The 21,655-nt window shown below is 32.0% G+C and overlaps 1 protein-coding gene across 3 annotated transcripts; it reads right to left on the reverse strand.

The window, feature by feature from the left end:
- Positions 1-679: 679 nt before the first annotated feature.
- On the reverse strand, positions 680-21,576 carry LOC134271555 (zinc finger C2HC domain-containing protein 1A-like). Of its 3 annotated transcripts, XM_062753762.1 has the most exons (11): positions 21,536-21,576; positions 17,829-17,893; positions 17,487-17,609; positions 14,708-14,846; positions 14,413-14,561; positions 14,054-14,156; positions 8,576-8,667; positions 7,784-8,059; positions 4,515-4,657; positions 4,280-4,294; positions 680-2,313 (listed from the first exon to the last, which is right to left on the reverse strand). In XM_062753762.1, the coding sequence occupies exons 1-11, from the start codon at positions 21,549-21,551 to the stop codon at positions 2,067-2,069; spliced, it is 1,368 nt and encodes a 455-aa protein (XP_062609746.1). In that variant the 5' UTR covers positions 21,552-21,576; the 3' UTR covers positions 680-2,066. The 3 variants fall into 3 exon arrangements, with proteins under 3 accessions (XP_062609746.1, XP_062609747.1, XP_062609748.1); XM_062753763.1 differs by lacking the exon at positions 4,280-4,294; XM_062753764.1 differs by lacking the exon at positions 7,784-8,059 and having other exon boundaries at positions 21,536-21,575.
- Between the last annotated feature and the right edge of the window lie 79 nt (positions 21,577-21,655).

The following is a 21,655-nucleotide window of genomic DNA, read 5'->3' on the forward strand; positions in this document are numbered from 1 at the left end:
TGACGGTTTACTTTGACATTTAAACCTGAAACATGTACAGATGTTCAGAATCAAAAATAGATAAGAATATCTTTCTAGTGGTTAAAGGTATGATGTTTATTTTCGTTTACAGGTGTAATTAAATTTTGAGCTAAATATTTATATTGTAAAAGAGCTTCCAAACATTGTCCTCGTGTAAAAGTAAGCTGTCAACAGTAAAAGTCAGCGCTCCTCTCAAAAGTCTAGTACATGTACTTTCATTTAGAATCAGATTTTTAAAGTAAGATTGTAGATGATCGATTAATACATTTTTGTTATAAATTCTTGGGCAGGATTTTTATTGAAGAAACAGCTGGCTTTGCCAAATCCCTGCTCTTTTATTCATTACAAGGAATAATTGTATAAAGCGGGAAATTAAATGTTATAATGCTAATGTAATGATGTTTGAGAAATTTTGAGCTTTTAACATTTTTAAAAAGTTTTTTTTTTATTCTTTTAAAAATTATATCTAATTAAACTCACTTCTTGAATTTGTTCTAGATCTAGAACAATAAGTCTGAACTTTCTCCTTCACAGAATTTTAAATTCTGTGCGCGTCTGAAACATTGAAATCTCACTTTTCTCCCTTTTCGTTGCCTCAAGACTGAAGTGTGATAGTCAACTTACTACAGACCTCTACATAACTCTGATCAAGGAGACATTTCTTTACTATGTGCATTTTATTGCATCTTTTTAAATAAATAATATCAATCTAAGCTATAATAGTGAAATTAAAAATTCGGAAATAAAAATAAATATTCAAACATAAAGTGTATAACATGGTGTGAAAACATCTTATTGATCATTATTCTTGTTATTCTATATAAATATAAAATTTCAGATCAATTACAAAAGAACATTTTAATGACGGATCCCGGCTCGGGGGCCATAAAACTTAGATGAGCTCACTTTTAATCACAGCCTCACCTTGACCAAAGAAATTGATAGTAAAAAAACGAGGCTAAGATCAATAGTGAGCTGGTTGAAGTTTTATGGCCCTGGGGCCAGATGCCCTTGTCATCCATAATGTTAGTTACAATCCCAATATTAGCAATATTAGCGTCTAATTCTCGTTTTATTTACTTATAAAAAATATTTCTTGTAAAGACACATCTCTGTCTTGATGAAAGCAGATCACGCAAAATACATGTTTTTTTAGAGAAAGATTTAAGAGGGGATATATCTAGAAAAAATATACCTAAGAGATCACGCCAAATAATCAGACTTTCCCGTTTGTTACACTGACATATACTCCTTTACAATGGGATGATGGATAAAATTACAAAGAGAGGTTCTATAACTACAATACAGTTTGTACATGGAAACTATTTCAAACAAAATGAAAAAGTCACATTGCATTAGAAAAATAGACAAGTATAAAAATCAAAACTCACAACATATAGTAAATGGACGGATCAGCTCTTATACTAGTTCATGTAGATGCCTATCATAAATTAATTTATACAACATGCAACAACAACAAAAATATGCAAATGACAAGCAATCTTCATAATAAACATTTGTTATCAGTCTAAGAACATTTCAAACAACTTTGTTCTTGTCAAAATGAGGCAAGAAACATTAACGAACACACAAGCATGAATTGTTTCTCCTATTTACATTTACTGAGCAGTTTTAAAATAAAATGCATGGAATTTACCATCATAAACGTATTCATGTGACAGTAAATTATCAAGAGTTTAAAATAATCACAATCCATTGAACTCAACTTAAATGTTTAAATATTTCTGAACAAAATATTACAACACCAATTTACAATGTACATGTTAGACTACAAAATAAAGAATGTAAATGTGGACATGGTTTTACGGTACGTAAGAAATCAGAAGTATTTCGAAAAAAATTAAAGACACTGATAGATTTTGAAAAAGTTTCACAAGATGTTACGTTTGATAAATATATACTGCAAATTCTTAAAGAGGCTTAATGAGTGTTCTGAAATAATGAAAAAAAGGCATTTATATATAATTTGTTGCTTAAAAATAACAGCATTCTGATTAAAATGTGTAGCAAACTACCTATTTCTACTACGTAAAGCCCATTCTTTTCACTCCACACTCACAACAAAACTTGGCTTCCGATAATGGGTACTTAGATCCACATTCATGACAAAATTTGGCACCTGTTTTACCCAGAGAGTTTCTTTTATCATGGTTCGCATTAGAATAAGAATTCATATGGTCATTGTCTGAACTACTGCTATAATATCCGGATTCCGACTCTTTTGTTCCATAGTGTATCACTCCAGGTGAAATGGTGCCCCTATTAGCGCCTCTGTTGAACGAGAAAATAAAAAAATTGAACATTACTATTATTATTATTATAAAATTTGTAACATGAAGTAGTTTATGCAAAAATGCCCTTTATAATTGTACCTTATTCAGAACATTTTAAAGTAGTTTATTAATTTCCTAACAACTAAGGTTTGATCAGACAAGTATATTACGAAATACTTTCTAAAAATAATGAAGAAATCAGAAAGATTGTTCATTCATGAAAATTTGAAAAATTAAATGAAATATGCTGGACGTTGATCTTTAATGCAATATTTTCCTTGATTTTAGTACATTTAGAAATTTACTCATTTAAATTGTATGTTTAATGAATAAGTTGTTCATCGAAGTGCATGCTATGCTTATATTTCATTATGTGAATAATGTTAGAAACTTCGTTAGATGAGAATACTTGTTTTCACAATGCCTTTTCCTGTAATTTTAATAAATGGAATTAAACATATACGTTATTTTTAATTTCAATATTTTTTTAGAATTTAAAGTCTTTTGAGGGGATTTAAGTATGATAGCACATACCCAATAATGAATCTTGTTTGAGAAAATTTTTATACATGTTTAATTGAAAGGTGAAGAATGATTGGAGCGTTTTAGAACTAGGAAAGGGGCTGATCCTTTCATCCTTAAAAGCTTTTTCCAATCAAGCACTATAGCAAAATCATTTATCCCACAATATTTGTTTTGCATAGAATCATTTATCACACAATATTTGTTTTGCATACGAGAAACCTAATTTGCACCTAGATCTAACCAGGTGCAAATTTACATACAGAAACATTTTTTGCAAATACATGCAAGGGCGTTTACAGCCAAATATGCTTAAATGAGTTTATAAGCATCTGTACATGTATGTATCACTTGCTTCTGATAAAAATCTCGCAGTATAAACAGGGTATTTATTATTGAGAGATTATACAAAATAATGTTAAGAAACAATTCAGGTTCTGAATATTTCCTGGAACAAAAAGAATGGAAACATTTTGCCTTCAAATTGATTAAATAGTAATTAAAATCAGCAATATGAATCCTTTTGAATTACTGTGGAAGTATTTAAAGGCATATTAAACTCAGAAGAATAACATTACAAGAAAAGTGAAATTATGTTCCAAATTGGTGTTTACAAAAGAGTAGAAAACAGGGTGAAATCTTAAACAAGTCCGAAAAAAGTACAATTACTTGGTAATTGGTGATTTGTGACGACAGTCAAAACAAAACAGCTAGAAACAATGACAATAATGATGGATTTTCAGTAAATAAAATCTTGATAAACACGTTCTTACAAGATCGACCCTCGTTAATATCAATTCTTTAGCACCAGGCTTCAAACTGCAAGCACTCTTATTAATGGAAAATCAGTCAGAGACAGAACTATCTAGGTTCTTGTGAATACCACAAGGTATTAATGTCTGCAAATGGAAAACAATTGCTCTCTGCTGACGAAATATAAAAACTAGATTTGTTATTTGGCGCACGAGATCTTAATGATCTAGACTATATAACGTGAATAAGTACAACTGAAACAAGTTTAAGTACGAAATGCTCTGCAAAAATAAAACTCATGTTAAATGTTAACCACATGAAAAAAGATAAATTGTGCACAATGGGAACAAAATCCTTCCAATAACTTTTTATGTGACCTAGCTTTTCCAATGATTAATCAAAAAAAGTTAAGTATTTAATCATCAGTCTCCTCCTGCAAAAGAGCTTAGTCACATTAAGATAAACAATTCTGGGATGATCCCATTTAGTATAAGCGATTAATTACGTTATTCTCCAGCATTAGAAATGTTTAATCAGCTGATTGCTCATTCCTTCCATTATGAGCAAGGTTGTCCCCTGTACAAACCATTTCCGATGCAATGATTATAAATGTTATATATCTATTTAACTATTTATATAAAGGAATCACGCAGCGTTTTGATCATAGTCATGCTCATGCATTTACTTACGCTGATTTGTGTCGTCTTAATAAAACAAAAAATAAAGAAATATAACACAAAGTACATGTTAAACAGAAAAGAATTACAACCTGCATTTAATGAAGAAAAGGAACTGTGTTACATGTACCTTAGTAAAACTTGATGAACACACAGAAATGAGTTTTGGCAGCAGAAAAATAAAAACTTGAAAATTGACAATCGCAAAAGTAGCAACTTGCAGTGCTGAAGAAATGCAGTAATATACCTCATGAGGCGATTATTTGAGGCACTTTTAATGCCCGCCGAATGCATTTCCCGCCGAGCTTCTTGATACGCCCGGCCATCTCGGCCAGTTCTAAGGGCACGCCCATTTCCATCATACACGGAATCCTCTCCGTACTCACTGGCCTAAATACACACAGTAAGAGGTAACGTCACACAATCTTTATGGACACCTACATAGTCCATTCAATTTTATCATTTAAAAACAAAAATTTATTTAACCATTTTTAATTTCTGATATTCCCATATATTCTATAATTTTTTTTACTTACTTACTTTAACTACAGCACAATGTTGTTAATTTAAAGTTTTTAGTCAAAAAAAATTAATATTTATTAGTCAGCCACCGCAGTTTAAACCACAATGTGTTGTTAAGGCAATTTGAAAGAACATGTAAATTAGTGCATTTTACATGTAATTCTAATGAAAAAAAATTATATATTTATCGCATAGTCTAAGGATTTATATAGCGTAAGCATACTATGCCGAAATAGTGCACGGCCTTCTTTTGTGAATAAAATTCTTCAGTGCACACACCGGGAATCGAACTCACGTCCATCAGGTTGCCAGTCCGATACCTTATCGATTACGCCACAGAGACGATCACTGATTGGGAGAATTTTATTAAACATATAAACTTAATTTATACAATTGACACAAGAAGGAGAAAATAGGCAAATATTATTTGAAAACAGTTATATTTATTCTAAGGAATCTTACATAAATGTGTACAACAAAGTTTCAAACTAATTACATACAGGTAGAATTGATATTGCATTAAAACGCTTTTTTATATAGCGCTTGATTGAAGGATGTAAAAGAAAATTATTACATGTAAACAAAATTACTAACAAAACAGAAAATAAAGAAATTGGGACGGAAAATCCTGATTTAGAGAAAATACTAGTAACCAAAATAAATAAGCATGCAGCTAATTTTAGCATGAAGATTTTGAATGAGTTTTTGCAAGTTCGCTGTATTACCACCATTATTTTCAGGAAAAAATCAAATGGATTGGCATAAATAATTCAGCATAATAAAATTACTGCCCAGTTGTGCACTCGCCTCCGGCTCGTGCAACAATTACAAATATCAACACTATTATATAATTATCTGTAGCAATATCTTTAGAGTGTTCCTTTTTTCTTTTCAGGTTTTGAAATGATTCTAGTTGCACTTAACAATTATAAATAAAGGGTTGAATATCACTTTACACTTCAGATCCCTATTCCCCGCAGGCTCTGAAAGAAACTCTGTGGTTATACGGAAGTCGACAATTGTTTTTTGATTCATTTTAGGGTATTTGAAGCCAAAGTCAAATGGTTTGTAAATCGATATGTCTTTCCTATGATTGTAGGCGATGTTTGTAAAAAATAAATTACGTTAGGTTCGTTGTGTTTGAAGAGAGGTTGGTCGATTCTCAGGAATTGAAGGAGGAACTGATACAATAGAATATCCTTTAACAGTCAGGAAAGAGAGAAAAGGTGTTCCATAGGAGTGCACTCACACATATAGACGTAAGACTTCGTCGCCCGAGTGGCGCAATGATAACGTCTGCTCTTAAGTCACAGAGTAAATTGCTAGTTCCTGTTTCACAAAAGAACTTATCAAAATTCTTTTAAAAAAGAATAACATTTTTTCAAAGTATGCAAAACAGAAACTTATAAGCAGAATTCAATTTTGATCTAAGTTGTTAGTTCTTTTGTAAAACGTGTCGCGGGTTCGAATCCAGATAACGGATTTGGCAACCAGACAAGAGCGCATCAGGGACAAACACTCAATTTAACTTCTGAGCAATAATTTTGGAAAAAGGAAACACATTTTAAAAATCGATAATTGATTTTGAAATTTCTGAGAAGAAAATGGCACTTTACCGACCGAGCGTTTTTTTTTTATCCTTAGTCGGGAGAGGGCAAACTAATATTTAAAGATGACCCAGAACAAATCTTCCTTTGAAGCAATTCCAACATGCTATATAGTATATACCTGGTACATTTTACTACAACTAGTACTGATTTAAACGAGAAATCGGGATAGCTAGAGACACATCTTTTATTTTTGCACCACTGAGCTGGGCATCGACTACAAGAGTCGATGGCGCCAATATGCGATTGTGAGATGTAGCAAGGAAGCAATGTCGCAATGATGCTATGACGATGACATGATGGAGATGGTGTCATAGCAGGATGGAGCAATAGTGAACATCTCTTCGTCATTCTACCACATCACCATCGTCATTGCACCATCGTGTCAACATTATTGCATCAATGGACTATTGTTTCATCGTGCAATCGCATCATCGAGACTTATATATAATCACTGTAAAAACCATCCTACCATCGCACCATCGTCATTTCACCACCGTTTCATCACTTTTGCATCACCGAGCTATCATTTTTATCGTGCAATCACATCATCGAGACTTTTAAAGAATCTTCAACAATGTATTGAAGTTATATCTTTTTTCATTTAAAACCAATTTTTTCACTCATCATGGTTTATACGCAAATGCGCACAAAAAGACCTTGGTTACGTACACAACAAGCCTATTATGCCTAAAAAGGTTTCACCTCAATTAGATGAGTAGATACCAATCCGCGGGAACACTCGCAGACATATTGTCACTGGACAAGCAGAAATTATAAAGTAAAAAAAGGTTTGTTTCCAAATTCCGTCTTGGAAAGATAATAAGGTACGTCTCTAAATTTGTTGAAATTCAAATTGATTTTTGTCCTTAAAGTACGAGCAGGTCCTGATATGAAGTTTAACTAATATTTCATTCAAGCCAAATACAAAGTGTCCATCTTCATCATGTTAAATTGTTCATGTTAAAATCGTGATCAAGGCTACAGAGAAACTGAATCAGAGATTCAAAAAGGTTAATAAAACAAAACAATCCTATATAACTTCAAACATTGTAGCTTCGGTAGTTGTATCAGAATTAAACGATTCTTTTTGTATTTTACATGATTTAAACATCAGGGGTCAATTTGCTGGAGTCTGTGTAATATATCATGTGACATTAATGTTCAATAAAGAGGAGATTCAGTTGTGTCACTTTTATAAATGAACGGACAAAAGAAACTACTAGTCTGTGGATTAAAATAGATTGACTACATTTCTAAACGTCTGATAATCACACTGTCATGCAGGAAATACTTCATTTCAGATAACAGACACACGTTGTTAAAATTAAGCGTCAGCAACAGAAGCTACTCCAATCTATTATCAGCACTTTGGCCTATTTATTACCAAATCCTGTCCATTTCTTAGGGGTTCTAACATCCGCTTGTGGGCAATCGGCTTTGCCCAGACAACAGCAGAGCTATCATTTATCAGAGCACCGCTTGCCAAGTCATCGGGAATCTTCGCATGTGTAATTATCTCTCCTCTTTTGGAGGGGCATTTAGGAGGTAATGATGCAGAGAACTTGACTGTTTTTTGGGGTGAGCTTTGATTTTCAGACTCCACATTTGGAATGTTGGAGTGTTTTATTGTCAGATATTGCTCTATTCTAGGAGTGGTTTGCTGTAAAATAAATGTTTAATTGCAACCTATTGACTTCTTCTGAACTTGAAATAACTTGACATTTATAATCAATAGAACCATTCAACCATCTTCTTAGACATCTTTTTCAATCACTTTTCTAAATTGAGTCATGACAATCATTAATTTCTCTAGAGACCTACTCGTCATGGTCTAAACATCTGCTGTCAGAATAAGATTAGTTCAAATTACTTGTGACCATCACCAAGATACATCCCTCATCAATACCCTCTCAATTCCCAAAGAAAAATATTATGTAAGCAACCAACACCTTTGTGGGGTGACTTAATAAGTACATATATGTACAAAGTGCTATAAAAGTGCAAAATTATAATACAGTGAAGCAACTAAACAAAAGAAAAAGAAGTGAAAAAACTAATTCCATATATGTATACTCTACTTATTGTTTAAAAAGCCATTTTATATTTACATATAAACTATATGTTTGACTGAAATCCTCTAGAGACTATACTGATTGTATACTGATTGTACACTGACCTGGTAGGTGCTGGTGGTGGTGGTAGTGGAACGCCCCCTGGCGTATGAGTTAGGTTGACGCCCACTCATGCTTGGAGGGGTTCCACCAATACCTGTCAAATAAAATACAAACAACATTATATATAAAGCAATCCATGACATTATAATCACTAGTAATAGAATTTTTTTTCAGAAATATTGAAAGAGCTATGGATTTTCAATAAATGAGAAATATATACTCTTGAAAATAAGCGTGATGTTTCAAAAACTAATATCTATAAAGTGATTAATATATACATGTACATGTAGTTGTTTTCTATGCTTCAACCATTTGGTACAATTAAAATATATAGTTTATCAAATAGTCAATATAGTCACATATTTTTAATATTGGTTAAATGATGTTGGTTTTTCTGATTGTTAAATAATTCACCTACATTTTATAGAACTCTTATTTGTTAGTAGTGTCAATGTCATTATTTCTGTAAAATTACGAGTTTTTAATGACACAAAAAAACCCAGATCCTATAAACTTCTGTATAAACAGTACACTTTTGGGACAGTGTATATCTTTGTGATCATTTGTTGCAACTTTGAGGAAACAATACAGTACATGTTAACAACAACGTTTTACTGCAATATGACGGCAATTAGAAACACATGATACTCATTAATTCAATAAAAATATTTAATTAATACAGTCAAATCTTATTATCACCCACTCTATTAGCGACTGAATTTAAATTGTAGGATATCCAAATATTCAAGAATGAGGTAAAGATGTAAAGAAACAATAAATGAGACTGAATTCTAACTCTGACATTTCTTTGGCACATTGTATTTGAGATTTTGAGCTCAACTGTATTCGTAAAATAGTTTTACTATTGGCTTTTGCAATGCAATGAGAGAGAATTGGCTTTAAGGACATTTTCACAAAAAAAGTTTCAAGAATTAATTAAAACAAGAGGCCCATGGGCCACATCGCTCACCTGAGAAGCTTTGACCATTCTGTTCTTTACCAGATTTCCCCGTTAATCTACACTACCCCATGATCCTTCCATGGGCACATATATTTCAGCTTTTTTGGCCCAGTGGTTCCTAAGAAGAAGATTTTCAAAAAGATTTTTCCTATATATTTCTATGTAAAACTTTGATTCCCCTATAATGGCTCCGCCCTTCCCCCGGGGGTCATGATTCCTATAATTTAGAATTTACACTACCCCAGAATGCTTCCACATAAGCTTCACTTTTTCTGGCCCAGTGGTTCTTGAGAAGAAGATTTTCAAAGATTTTTCCTATATATTTCTATATAAAACTTTGATTCCCCATTGTGGCCCCGCCCTTCCCCCGGGGGTCATTATTTGAACAATTTAGAATCTACATTATACCAGGATGCTTCCACATAAGTTTCAGCTTTTCTGGCCCAGTGGTTCTTGAGAAGAAGATTTTCAAAGATTTTTCCTATATATTTCTATGTAAAACTTGGATACCCCATTGTGGCCCCGCCCTTCCCCGGGGGTCATGAGTTGAACAATTTAGAATCTACACTACCCCAGGATGCTTCCACTTAAGTTTCAGCTTTTCTGGCCCAGTGGTTCTTGAGAAGAAGATTTTCAAAGATTTTTCCTATATATTTCTATATAAAACTTTGATTCCCCATTGTGACCCCGCCCTTCCCCCGGGGGTCATGATTTGAACAATTTAGAATCTACATTATACCAGGATGCTTCCACATAAGTTTCAGCTTTTCTGGCCCACTTGTTCTTGAGAAGAAGATTTTCAAAGATTTTTCCTATATATTTCTATATAAAACTTGGATACCCCATTGTGGCCCCGCCCTTCCCCCGGGGGTCATGAGTTGAACAATTTAGAATCTACACTACCCAAGGATGCTTCCACTTAAGTTTCAGCTTTTCTGGCCCAGTGGTTCTTGAGAAGAATATTTTCAAAGATTTTTCCTATATATTTCTATATAAAACTTTGATTCCCCATTGTGGCCCCACCCTTCCCTCGGGGGTCATGATTTGAACAATTTAGAATCTACATTATACCAGGATGCTTCCACATAAGTTTCAGCTTTTCTGGCCCAGTGGTTCTTGAGAAGAAGATTTTCAAAGATTTTTCCTATATATTTCTATATAAAAAATTCCCCATTGTGGCCCCGCCCTTTTCCCGGGGGTCATGATGTGAACAATTTAGAATTTACACTATACCAGGATGCTTCCACATAAGTTTCAGCTTTTCTGGCCCAGTGGTTCTTGAGAAGAAGATTTTCAAAGATTTTTCCTATATATTTCTATATAAAACTTTGATTCCCCATTGTGGCCCCGCCCTTCCCCCGGGGGTCATGATTTGAACAATTTAGAATCTACACTACCCCAGGATGCTTCCACATAAGTTTCAGCTTTACTGGCCCAGTGGTTCTTGAGAAGAAGATTTTTTAATGACCCAACCCTATTTTTCTCTTTTCTTGATCATCTCCCCTTGCGAGGGGATATGTCCCTTCATTTTAACAATTTAAATTTCCCTTCACCCAAGGATGCTTTGTACCAAGTTTGGTCAAAATTGGCCCAGTGGTTCTTGAGAAGAAGTCGAAAATGTGAAAAGTTTACAGACGGACAGACAGACGGACAGCTAGACGGACAGACGGACGGACGGACAGACGGACGGACGACGGACAAAATGTGATCAGAAAAGCTCACTTGAGCCTTCGGCTCAGGTGAGCTAAAAATGTCGATACAAACTTTTTATCAAATCTTTAATAAAACATTCTTTTAGTATCTTATATCCTAACATAAAAGGTAAATCACCCGATCTTTTCAGTCATATTAATTTTGCTTTAATGAGACCTGAATGATTTTCCAAAAGAAAACCTTACTGTAATTGAAATGCAAGCAATTTCAGCATACCTTGTGGTGCAAAATCTCTCAGAAACTGTCTTTTAAAATATGTTAAAGAAAAATATTCATTATTCCATTAAAAGTAATCTCTCTTTTCAGTTGATCATTTTTCTTTAATACAGTTCCAAATCTCAGTACCAGAAAGATAGAAGCTTGTCCATGCTTCAAGACCATAAAATAAGAACAGATTAAGTCAAAAATTAGATATTGACTGCCTTAAGACTTATTAAACTAATATGGTTAAAAATTTGCAAGTTTGTTTAATATTTGAATTCAAACACATGGTAAAAATTTTGATTTCTTTTCAAAATTATTTAAAAAGTTATACTCATTTGAAATTTTGATTTTTGCAGTCAACTCTCAGTTTATGGTCTAGAGGCCAAGTGTACTTCACAGTGATTATGTCTACAAGAGGCTACGTATAATTCTGAGTACATTTCTATGAAACATTCCCAAAAGAAATCTGAATGTTCCATCATACATAAACAATGAATTTTCAAGTATTCTTTTGTGAATTGAAAGTTACACTTCAGCCATGACCATTTTCTTCAAAATCAGTCTAATAATGTAACATTTAATAAAATTAAGTATATGAAGCTGATCAAATTTCCCTAGCCTACTCTACTCTATAAATTACTATAATTTGATGAGAGGGAGGATAACACTATTGCATAAGTTTTCAAAATTAATGGTCAAAACCTCTTTGTTTCTTGCTAGAAACCTATGTACATATATATCATTCCCTTTAAATGCTATACGTGGGCTCTCCTGTGGAAATTGTGATATTAATAGACTCTCACTGTATAAAAACTGTATATAACAAAATTTTCCATTCCCCCTATTATTTCTTTGTGACATCTCATAGAAAAGGTTGTGAGCTTACACACATAAACAAATGATTGTAAAATTTTGATTACAGTTATGAAATTAAGATTAACCAAATGTATCATGAATGAGTATTTCAAAAGACAGGTAAATGCACATCACCTTATAGATATATATATCTCCATTTGTCATTCATACCAAATGTGAAGATAATGAAATTGGAAATTGAATACTCTTAAAGCTTCTATGATGGCCCAAAAAAAATATATATATCTTACAAGATGCAATGCTCACCTAACCCAGACTGTCTCCAAAGTTGTGCTCAAGGTTGGAGAAGTGACCTTTACTTTTCTGATATGAGCTTGGATTTAAATCAGGACACATTTCATATAGATCAATTAACAACGTGATTAAGTTAAAAGACTGTACTTTAAGCTGAGACCTGTCTTGATTGTGTTTGATTTCAACATCTAAAAGGTTTTCCTTTTCTTTGACTTAAGACATGACCTTGAGTCAAGAAATGAGACAATAGTTGTCACATTTCAGGGTAAACCCACTCTTGGTACCGTAGAATAAATTAATACCAATCAATTTTAAGCCTAATGGAATATATTTTCAGCATCTCATACTGGTAGTCAATCAACCTTTGCATTTCACACACATTTCTAAATTAAATCGGTGACTGATCTTCAATGGCTATAAAGTAAGTAAATTATTAATTAATTAAGGCATAATTATTATGTACTATCAAATAAAGATTATAAGCTGTTCTTGAACAAATATATGTACATTTGATGGAAGGGAGCATGATAATTTATGATTCTGCTTTCTGTGACTTGCAAACATTCATGTATGCATCAATATTAGTTTGAAATACAATTAGTTAATCACACATTTAGTACAAAAAATTTAATCTTGACAGTTAGTCAAATTAGTACTGATAACATGGGCAAGATATAAGGAAAGCCAAGCTAAAAACACAGCTGTACCAACAATGTACACGAAAACAGACGAGACTAGCCTCCGTATATACCTGGTCATAACAGAGTACAGGAGGATGACTTAGGGGGTGCCTCCCCTGCTGAGGGCTTAGTCGATTTTTTACTCCCTACAGTTACAAAATGTTTACATGGTAGTCAAGCATCGCTATCTATATCTTATTAACAAAATTCAAAATTCCAAGCACCCATTACAAATTATATTAAAAGCTATAATGAAGTAACTGAACATTCCATCACCAACATTTTTTTTAATCTTTAACAGTTACTTTGAAATAAAATATCAAAAAATGACATGTTTGAATAGCATTTCTTCAGCCTATGTGCAATTAACACATTCAACTTCCTTATACACTTTATATAAAATTGATTTCCTCTATAAACCTGTACAAAAAGTGCACTTAAAAAGATACTAATTAATACTTATTTAAAAATTAATGAATGAAAAATAGCTAACTGACATAATTCAGAAAATGAAACTGATAATTTTCTTTAATCAAATTTGTTTGTACATAACAGGCAAGATGAATGTGACACTGTATAACAGTCATATATATTAGACGCGATGCCTGGTACATAATAGTAATGTTACATATTTTTCTGATTCAAGTAATCTGTAGGACTTTAAAGGAAAAGGATAGATTAATGCTAATCTGTCATGTGTAGAAGCAAGTTCATGTTCATACTGACTTTAAAACTATAGTATAATGTTAAGATATGCACCAAGCTGTTAGCAGGCAAACCACCCCATCCAAGGTGCATGAGTGGTATCTCACCTGTGCCTCTCCCCCTTGAACCCCCGGGGCTTGGCCTAGTAGTGCTTACTCCCCCATACCCTGGAGAACTCTCTGTTTTAGCCTTTGGTTTAGGTGGCTGGTACTGAAAAGAAATAGCAGAAATTCTTCACTGATATTTTCTAAATCTTATCCTGAATCAAAGACAAGAACGTACATGCAATTACTATTTAGAAGCTACAAAAATACTTTAAAAACCCTTTTGAAGTTAAGACAGAAATATATAGGAAGTCAAAGTGTTTCATATTACACGTACACCTTGAATGACAGAATAAATACCATAGGCATGTTTAGTTCAGCTACCCAATTAAAGTACAAGGGCAATAACTCAATATTTCTACCTGTGTCCTGATATTTTGTTTAGCCATGGCCTTTGGATCGGCTTTAGGTTTGTTGGGCAGTCTCTGTTGCTGAGTTTTACAGAACTGTATGTGTCTCTCAGCAGCTTTCTCATTGAAACGCCGTGAACAATAGGGACATTGCACATAATCTGTCAAAAGAATTTTCTTTCTTTATCAAGACCTAATGATACAAATTTTTCAACTGTCTTTATGCACATTTATATTACATGTAAGAATCGAAGTAAAAAATAAGCATAGTATCTTCATTATTTTCTGACATCCCTGTATCTCCTACCTGGATTTATTGAGGGTGGGGGAGGTGGTGGGAGGGGCTCCCCTCTCTGCATAGCTACACTGACTCCCCTGGCCGCCCTGACAGTGTTAATGAAGTCCTCATGTTTAGCTCGCCAGTTACTCTTGGGGGCCTTCACTTCCTGAAATATCAACCAAAACATTCAAATTATATTAGTTTTAATTCAAATGAACATTCCAATTTCAGAAATGTAATTATAAAGTAGGGATGTCAAAATATTAATTTTCCTTAGTTGAACATTCGATTGCATTATTCGAACGATAGTCGACTATTCGGAGCATTTTTTAACACAATGTTTTTGAAAGCTTGTTAATTAAAATAAATTGGAAAATTTAAATAAATCGGAAATGGGGAATTGTAAACACACACACTATCCACACCTCAGATGAAAATGATAAATGCTGTATGTTCAATTAGTCATTGCCTAAGCTATATATCAAAGTGTCTTTTTTTATTACAGAAAAAGTCACACAATTAACCAAAAAAAAAAATACCTACATAAAAACATGAAACCTGCACCAAAAACTTTAACCTGTTCATTCAACTGGAAAATGTAGGTCAGATGCAGCATTGTTTTAATAATTAGCGAACTTTAAAACTTTAAGGCTATGCAAATATTGTGTGTTCCTAGCCATTTGAAATTCCAAGAGTTTATAAATATAATTGGTACAAGTCAATTAAATAATTTTCAAAGTCCAGTATATCGTTGCATAATTTACTACGTACAATAACAAGAAAAGTCAGTGATTGAGAAATCATTACCGCGGTATGTACTGGTGAATATAATTACTGTATTTTCCACATGTACAATGTGGAAAATTATTGATATATTGTGACTGTGTTTGAGCTCTTATTCGTCTTAGGACGTACCCTATACTGCTGTATAGTTTGAGGAAGGACCCTTTTTCAATTTAGAGATGAAAATTTCATTATTAACCCCTTTTCTCACATTTATCTAATATTCGAATGTTGTTTCATTATTCGATCTGCTCCAAAAAACTTAACCTTAACCTCGGACGCCGACGCCGAGGGTATTACATAAGCTCCCCAACTTCGTTGAGGTGAGCTAAAAATATTGTTTTAATAATTAGCGAACTTTAAAACTTTAAGGCTATGCAAATATTGTGTGACAGTCGAATAGTCGACTATTCGTTGACACCCTTTTTCAATTTAGAGATGAAAATTTCATTATTAACCCCTTTTCTCACATTTATCTAATATTCCCTATTCGTTGACATCCCTATTATAAAGTCATTATTTATAAAGCTATTAAATTATTTTCTCTCTTTTGAAAAGTTTGAAGCCTTGATCATATAACAAAAGAAAGTTTGTCCTAGAAAAAGATTGCACATTAAATGATATGAACCCTATGACCCTAATTTATCATTTTATCACCACTTGAGAATAAAAAAAATTGTTTTATACACTTCATTAATTTGTTTTGTCTCTTTTATATTTCCTCTATGATAGAAATATCTCTGATTTACGAGCAACCATCAATTGAAAACTAATTGTCTCTGCTTTATTTAGCTTTCTTTATTATTTTTTAAGGAGATAAATCATTCAATTGCAAAGTACATGAAATGTAATGTAATGCATCAAATAAAGAAAATAGCAATAACATCATTGCACCTATATTTTTTGTGATGACAGAATGAAATTGAATCCAATACATTAACAATCTTCATTCAGCACTTTTCATTCATGCTTTATATCACAGATACCAGTAAAAATGTTATTAAAAGTACATATTGAAATTACCCAGTATGCTGTTCATGTAATGTATTCAATGTAAGCTTTTAAAGGTTAAGTTACTAATATTCCAGGTTGAGACTAAAAATCTTGGCCAAATAATTTATTCTTTATACCTGTATCAGACTTTTTTCTGATGCATTTAAGTCAATTCCTCTTTGAAGTTTATGATATACATGTATATAGTATTTGATTGACTTAATAGGCCAAAATAAAATTTTAATAGTTTGAAACTGCCTTCCACATCATTGAATTGACTCCTTCTGAAAAATTTTTATTCATTTGACCAAAAATAAGAAAATAAGTTTTTTTTTAAAAATTATTTTTGGCCTGTTGTCACATGCAGCACTAAAACACTGAAGGCAATATGAGCTGCAACTTTGAAGTCGGATTTTTTGTTGCAAAATTGTAAATAACTACTTCAATGACAGAAAACATAATATTGATAAACTTCTGTTGTTCATATTTGCAATGAAAGAACTATTTATGAGCTTTGATTAAATCACAAAAACATTATTGTCGTCCAGTACAATAATGATTTCTTATATAAAAGTGTATATTGGATTGTATATATATTATATGTCTTTCTTCGGCTTTATTTTAGTCTAATTGATCATAGAGGTTTAAGTTACATACACACAGGCCATGTACAAATTTATTTTAATTACACATTTTAACAGCAAAATAAAATTTTCAAAAATGCAGCTCATATGTTAATTGCTTTAATTGGACTTGGACCTGTAAGCAAATTAAACCAGGGTTCTTAATTGATGAGAGACACTTTTCTAAACAGAAAATAATGTGCTCACTGTTAGTGGAGATTTCAATCAAAAATGTTAAATTTTACTTCAATTTTGAAAAAAAAAAAATCTTTCCTTCCTCCTGGGTCTGAAACCCATCCAGTGGCAAAACAAATATTTTTATTAAGGACGGTCTTATATATAGTTTCAAAATTGTTTTCATGGCATTGATCACTGAAATTTCCACAACACTTATTTCCATATGCTACCTTTCTCTGAGCTTGTTTAATCTGTTTGTAAGATAAGTCTGTTCCATCTGCTCTTTGTTTGGCTGAATCAAACACCTTTGGTTTCTTTCTTGCTGCTTTTATACATGAAGGTTCATGCTTAGCCTAAAATCAACAGAGGTACAATATTAAACTAATCAGTCTCTTTTACCATGTTAATATCTTCTAGAAAATGATGAGAACAAAAGACATTATCTACAGAGATTTTAAATTTATTACAAAAATCTTTACATCAGAGTTTATATATACATGTAGATATGATTTTCATCCAACCTAAATATTGAAGCATCGAGTAATAAATACATGTATGTATAAAATATTTACCAGTGACTCTGGAACAAACTGCCTGCCACATTGTCGACATGGTTTTCTAGCAACATTACGATTGGCTAAAAGAAATTAAGAGAAAATATAAATATTGCTTATATACTTCCAAGGATAATAGGATATACACAATAATTTATTACTATATCCATCAACATGTCCTCTATTTACATTCACATAAGATCTAAATTTCAACAACAAACATAAATAAATAACCTTCAACACATGAAAATGTTTGCATTATAATCAAAAGTACAAAGAGTAATAATTAACACCATAATATTAATACAGATACTTCATCATTTTTTCACAGCGTTAAATTTTTAACTCATTTATTTAGTTGTTTTGCTGCACAACCAAAAACATTTTTGCATTAGTAATCATTATCTTATGTGAATGCAGTGATGATTAACACCATTATAAATATATGTAAGGGAATTTCTAACTGTAATCTCTCTAGTCTGTCAATTATACAGTTACTACAGTCAGTGCAGTGTAAAATGGCTACAAAGTTTTCAATAACAACTTCATTACCTTGGTGAAAAATATTTATGAAGTTTCTAACAACAAAAAACTTTCTAGATTTATCATGTTAACGTATGTAAAATGTAAACTTCATAACTTTAATTGAGTTCAGACTTCTGTTGAAGTTTTATTATGCCATAAAATCCTGAATCATGTTTACTGAATTCAAAAAGGTTTACATTAAACATTCATTTGACAGAACATACACACGCTGATATCTAATATTTAAATACCTAGTGCTCAGCATGCTCAGGTAGATTAAACATTTGTGATGAAATAAATCAGATTTTTTATTTAAAGGTATTGCTCCCAGCTTAATGAGTTACTTATCTTGGGGCTGTTTTTTGTCCATAATCAATCACCATAGAGTAAAATGCAGTATCATTTAAGGTATCCCTGAGTTAGTGGCAATAACTTAATTTAGGGTGTGGAAATCTTAGGGATTACAATCATGCTTAAACTGTTATAAATGATAATAATTGTTATCAGTTTATAAATTTGTTCCTAACCCTTCTTAATCCTTAATGCTATACAGATTTAATAGCTTTACAGAAATAAAAGTATATGTTTCAAATATGTATATATATCAAAGTGCTTGTATTTTAACTGATCCTGCCCCCTCCCTTAAATAATCATTGCTTTCAAATTGGCAGATTTTAATGTATCTCAATCCACATAAATGTAACAATTTTTAAATTGAAACTTATATCATACAGTATAATATATTAGCCATTTACACAACATGCTAAAAAAGGCAGTCTGAATTCCATCCATTTCATCTACATGAATTGGAATGATATGACTTTTAAATTCCTCCAAAATGCTTTATAAATTATTTTTTTTTTTAATTTCATAACCTCAGCTTGAAAACCAATTGCAATCTGTCTGTAGACACTATATAAACATATAAAGATCTTATAGAACTTGAAAGGGCCTAATTGTATAGGTATATTTTTAAAAAAAAAACAATCAAATGCATACTAAACAATAAACTAAATGCTTTCAAAATAAATAAGTTACTTAAATGTGACAGTAATTGTCTATACCTACCTACATTAATTCATTTTTGTTTGATACAACATGTACAATTAAAAAACACTCTTTTTTTATTTGGCTATATCTCAAAGTCAAATTGTGAGCAGTGGTCAGAAACTAACAAGTTGAATTTCATCTTAGGTGATATGAAAACAGTATATCATAATTTTTCTTAATAAACACTTATGTTACTCTATAGGCATAAATGTTTGTTTATAGTTACACAACTCACCCTATATCTAATTGCTGACCCAATTTTTTGTCATCAAAATCAAGAAGTCTCTTGCTGGTAAGCGTACCATGTACAGTATAAGCTTTTTTTGCAGAGCAAGTTAATAATGTTGGCAAAGTTTTTGTTGATCAATAAATAATCAAATGACATACACTGTATATAAAAACAATTGCTTATTTATGACATATTTGGCAAATATATCATTTTGCGCTGCAAAAGAGTTGTACCTCAGTTATAGCATCATCGCAAACCACGGCCAAAATGTATGATCCTCTTCCATTCTGGCCGTGGTTGAATGAGAAGAAAATATTTCGAATCTCATTAAAATATTGACCAATGTGAGTAAAGCATAGTCAGATAATGAACTTTGATGCAACCTTTCAATACCCAATTGCAGTGTACAAAATATTTCTTGTATACTGGTGATGTAAATTGTTGATTTCAATTGTGACGGAAACAAAACTTGTCATTGACTAAATTAATAATGACGTCACAATAGAGAGGCATGAATATTCAAGATCACAACACTTTTTGTGATCAAGCAGCCACAGGTAGGAGAGAGCTGTATATGCGGACTCCAGACGGTGGCTTGAGACGAAGCAGTTATAGTTAGAATACTATCTAACTCTGTCTTGGGACAAGCTCTCACCACAGTTAGAATATGTCTCATATACTTGCAATGTTGCAAATCGGAGCAGATCTGCTCCGAAATAATTTCGAAGAATACAAAAGGGGTTGCATTTAAAATAACTACCAAATTAATCATAACTTTTGAGATTGTATATGCCTTTTTCCCCCCAAAATAATCCAAATGAAGACAAAAATTCAATTAATTTTCATAGCGTTTTTTTTTCTTGCTTCAAATTTAAATGCCATGTTGAAATTCGGAACTCTCTAGATGACTCATAGTATATGCACTGAGTACGAGTTATCGCCCGTGTATATTTTGCAACACTGCAAATGCACGGAACAAATTCTATTGTTAAACCGGGTCTGTAAGACGACAGAACATTCTATCTACCTCAGTTATTCTGAAACTGTCTATTCAAGCTGTCATGTTTGGATTTTTGTAGTTTGTTATATCTTTATTGTAAGTCACTAATCATGCTAACATTCTACCTTGGACTCAGGTTTTTCTATGTGTGCAAAGAGAAGGCTGCATCCAAACTGACCAAAGCAATCTACACAGTAAACACTACATGAACAGCTATTAATAATACAATTCTTGATATCAATAATTCTTGGAACGAAAAATTAATTTCAGTAACATAAAATAACTCTTCTAAGAGTTACTGGAAATTGTGAGAGATTATACGTCTCTGGTTTCATCAAATCATCGTGGATATGCATGCATTTTCTTTGTTTTGAAATATACTAGTGAAAGTTGGATTAATGAAAATCTCTTGAAAATTCTTATATAAGAATAATAATACAAAAATACTCATACTTTTCGATAATGACCAAAATGAACGTGATTGACTATTGGGGCTACAAAATCTCTTTATTTTTTTGATTAAAAAAATATCACAACATGCTATATTTTTGGTAATTTTATATCTTCTGTAATATTATTTACTAGCTGGACTGCTCAAATCAACTTGTTTTTGATTAAAAAAATATTTATATTTTTGGTTTTTAATCTTCTTATCTACTAGCTTGGTTTTTTTTAATGAAATTTTCCTGTCTTTATCACAACACAAAACATTACAAACTTCTTCACAAATTAATCCCAATCATCATGATCAGTGAATATTCTAGTCTTAGCTTATTTCCTATACTAGAGCAAAGACAACTGTAATAATGTTGCAATTAAGAGTTACAATTAACCTCAACACTTCACTGAAAAATAAACGATCATTTTCCAATATAAAAACATTAAATTCGAAAAATTTTCGGTAGTAACCAAATTGTTTACCGTCGTAATCCTCCATCTTCAAAAATATGTGGTGTTCAGCAGTAAATAAGCCGGTAAAAATAAATAATCAATGAAAGCGTCAATTAAAAAATCTTATTAACAAATTATTAATGATAGAAA

Source organism: Saccostrea cucullata, unplaced genomic scaffold (assembly GCF_032062105.1).
Source record: "Saccostrea cucullata isolate Sc308-1 unplaced genomic scaffold, CSIRO_AGI_Scuc_v1 ctg215, whole genome shotgun sequence".
Classification (NCBI taxonomy): domain Eukaryota; kingdom Metazoa; phylum Mollusca; class Bivalvia; order Ostreida; family Ostreidae; genus Saccostrea; species Saccostrea cuccullata.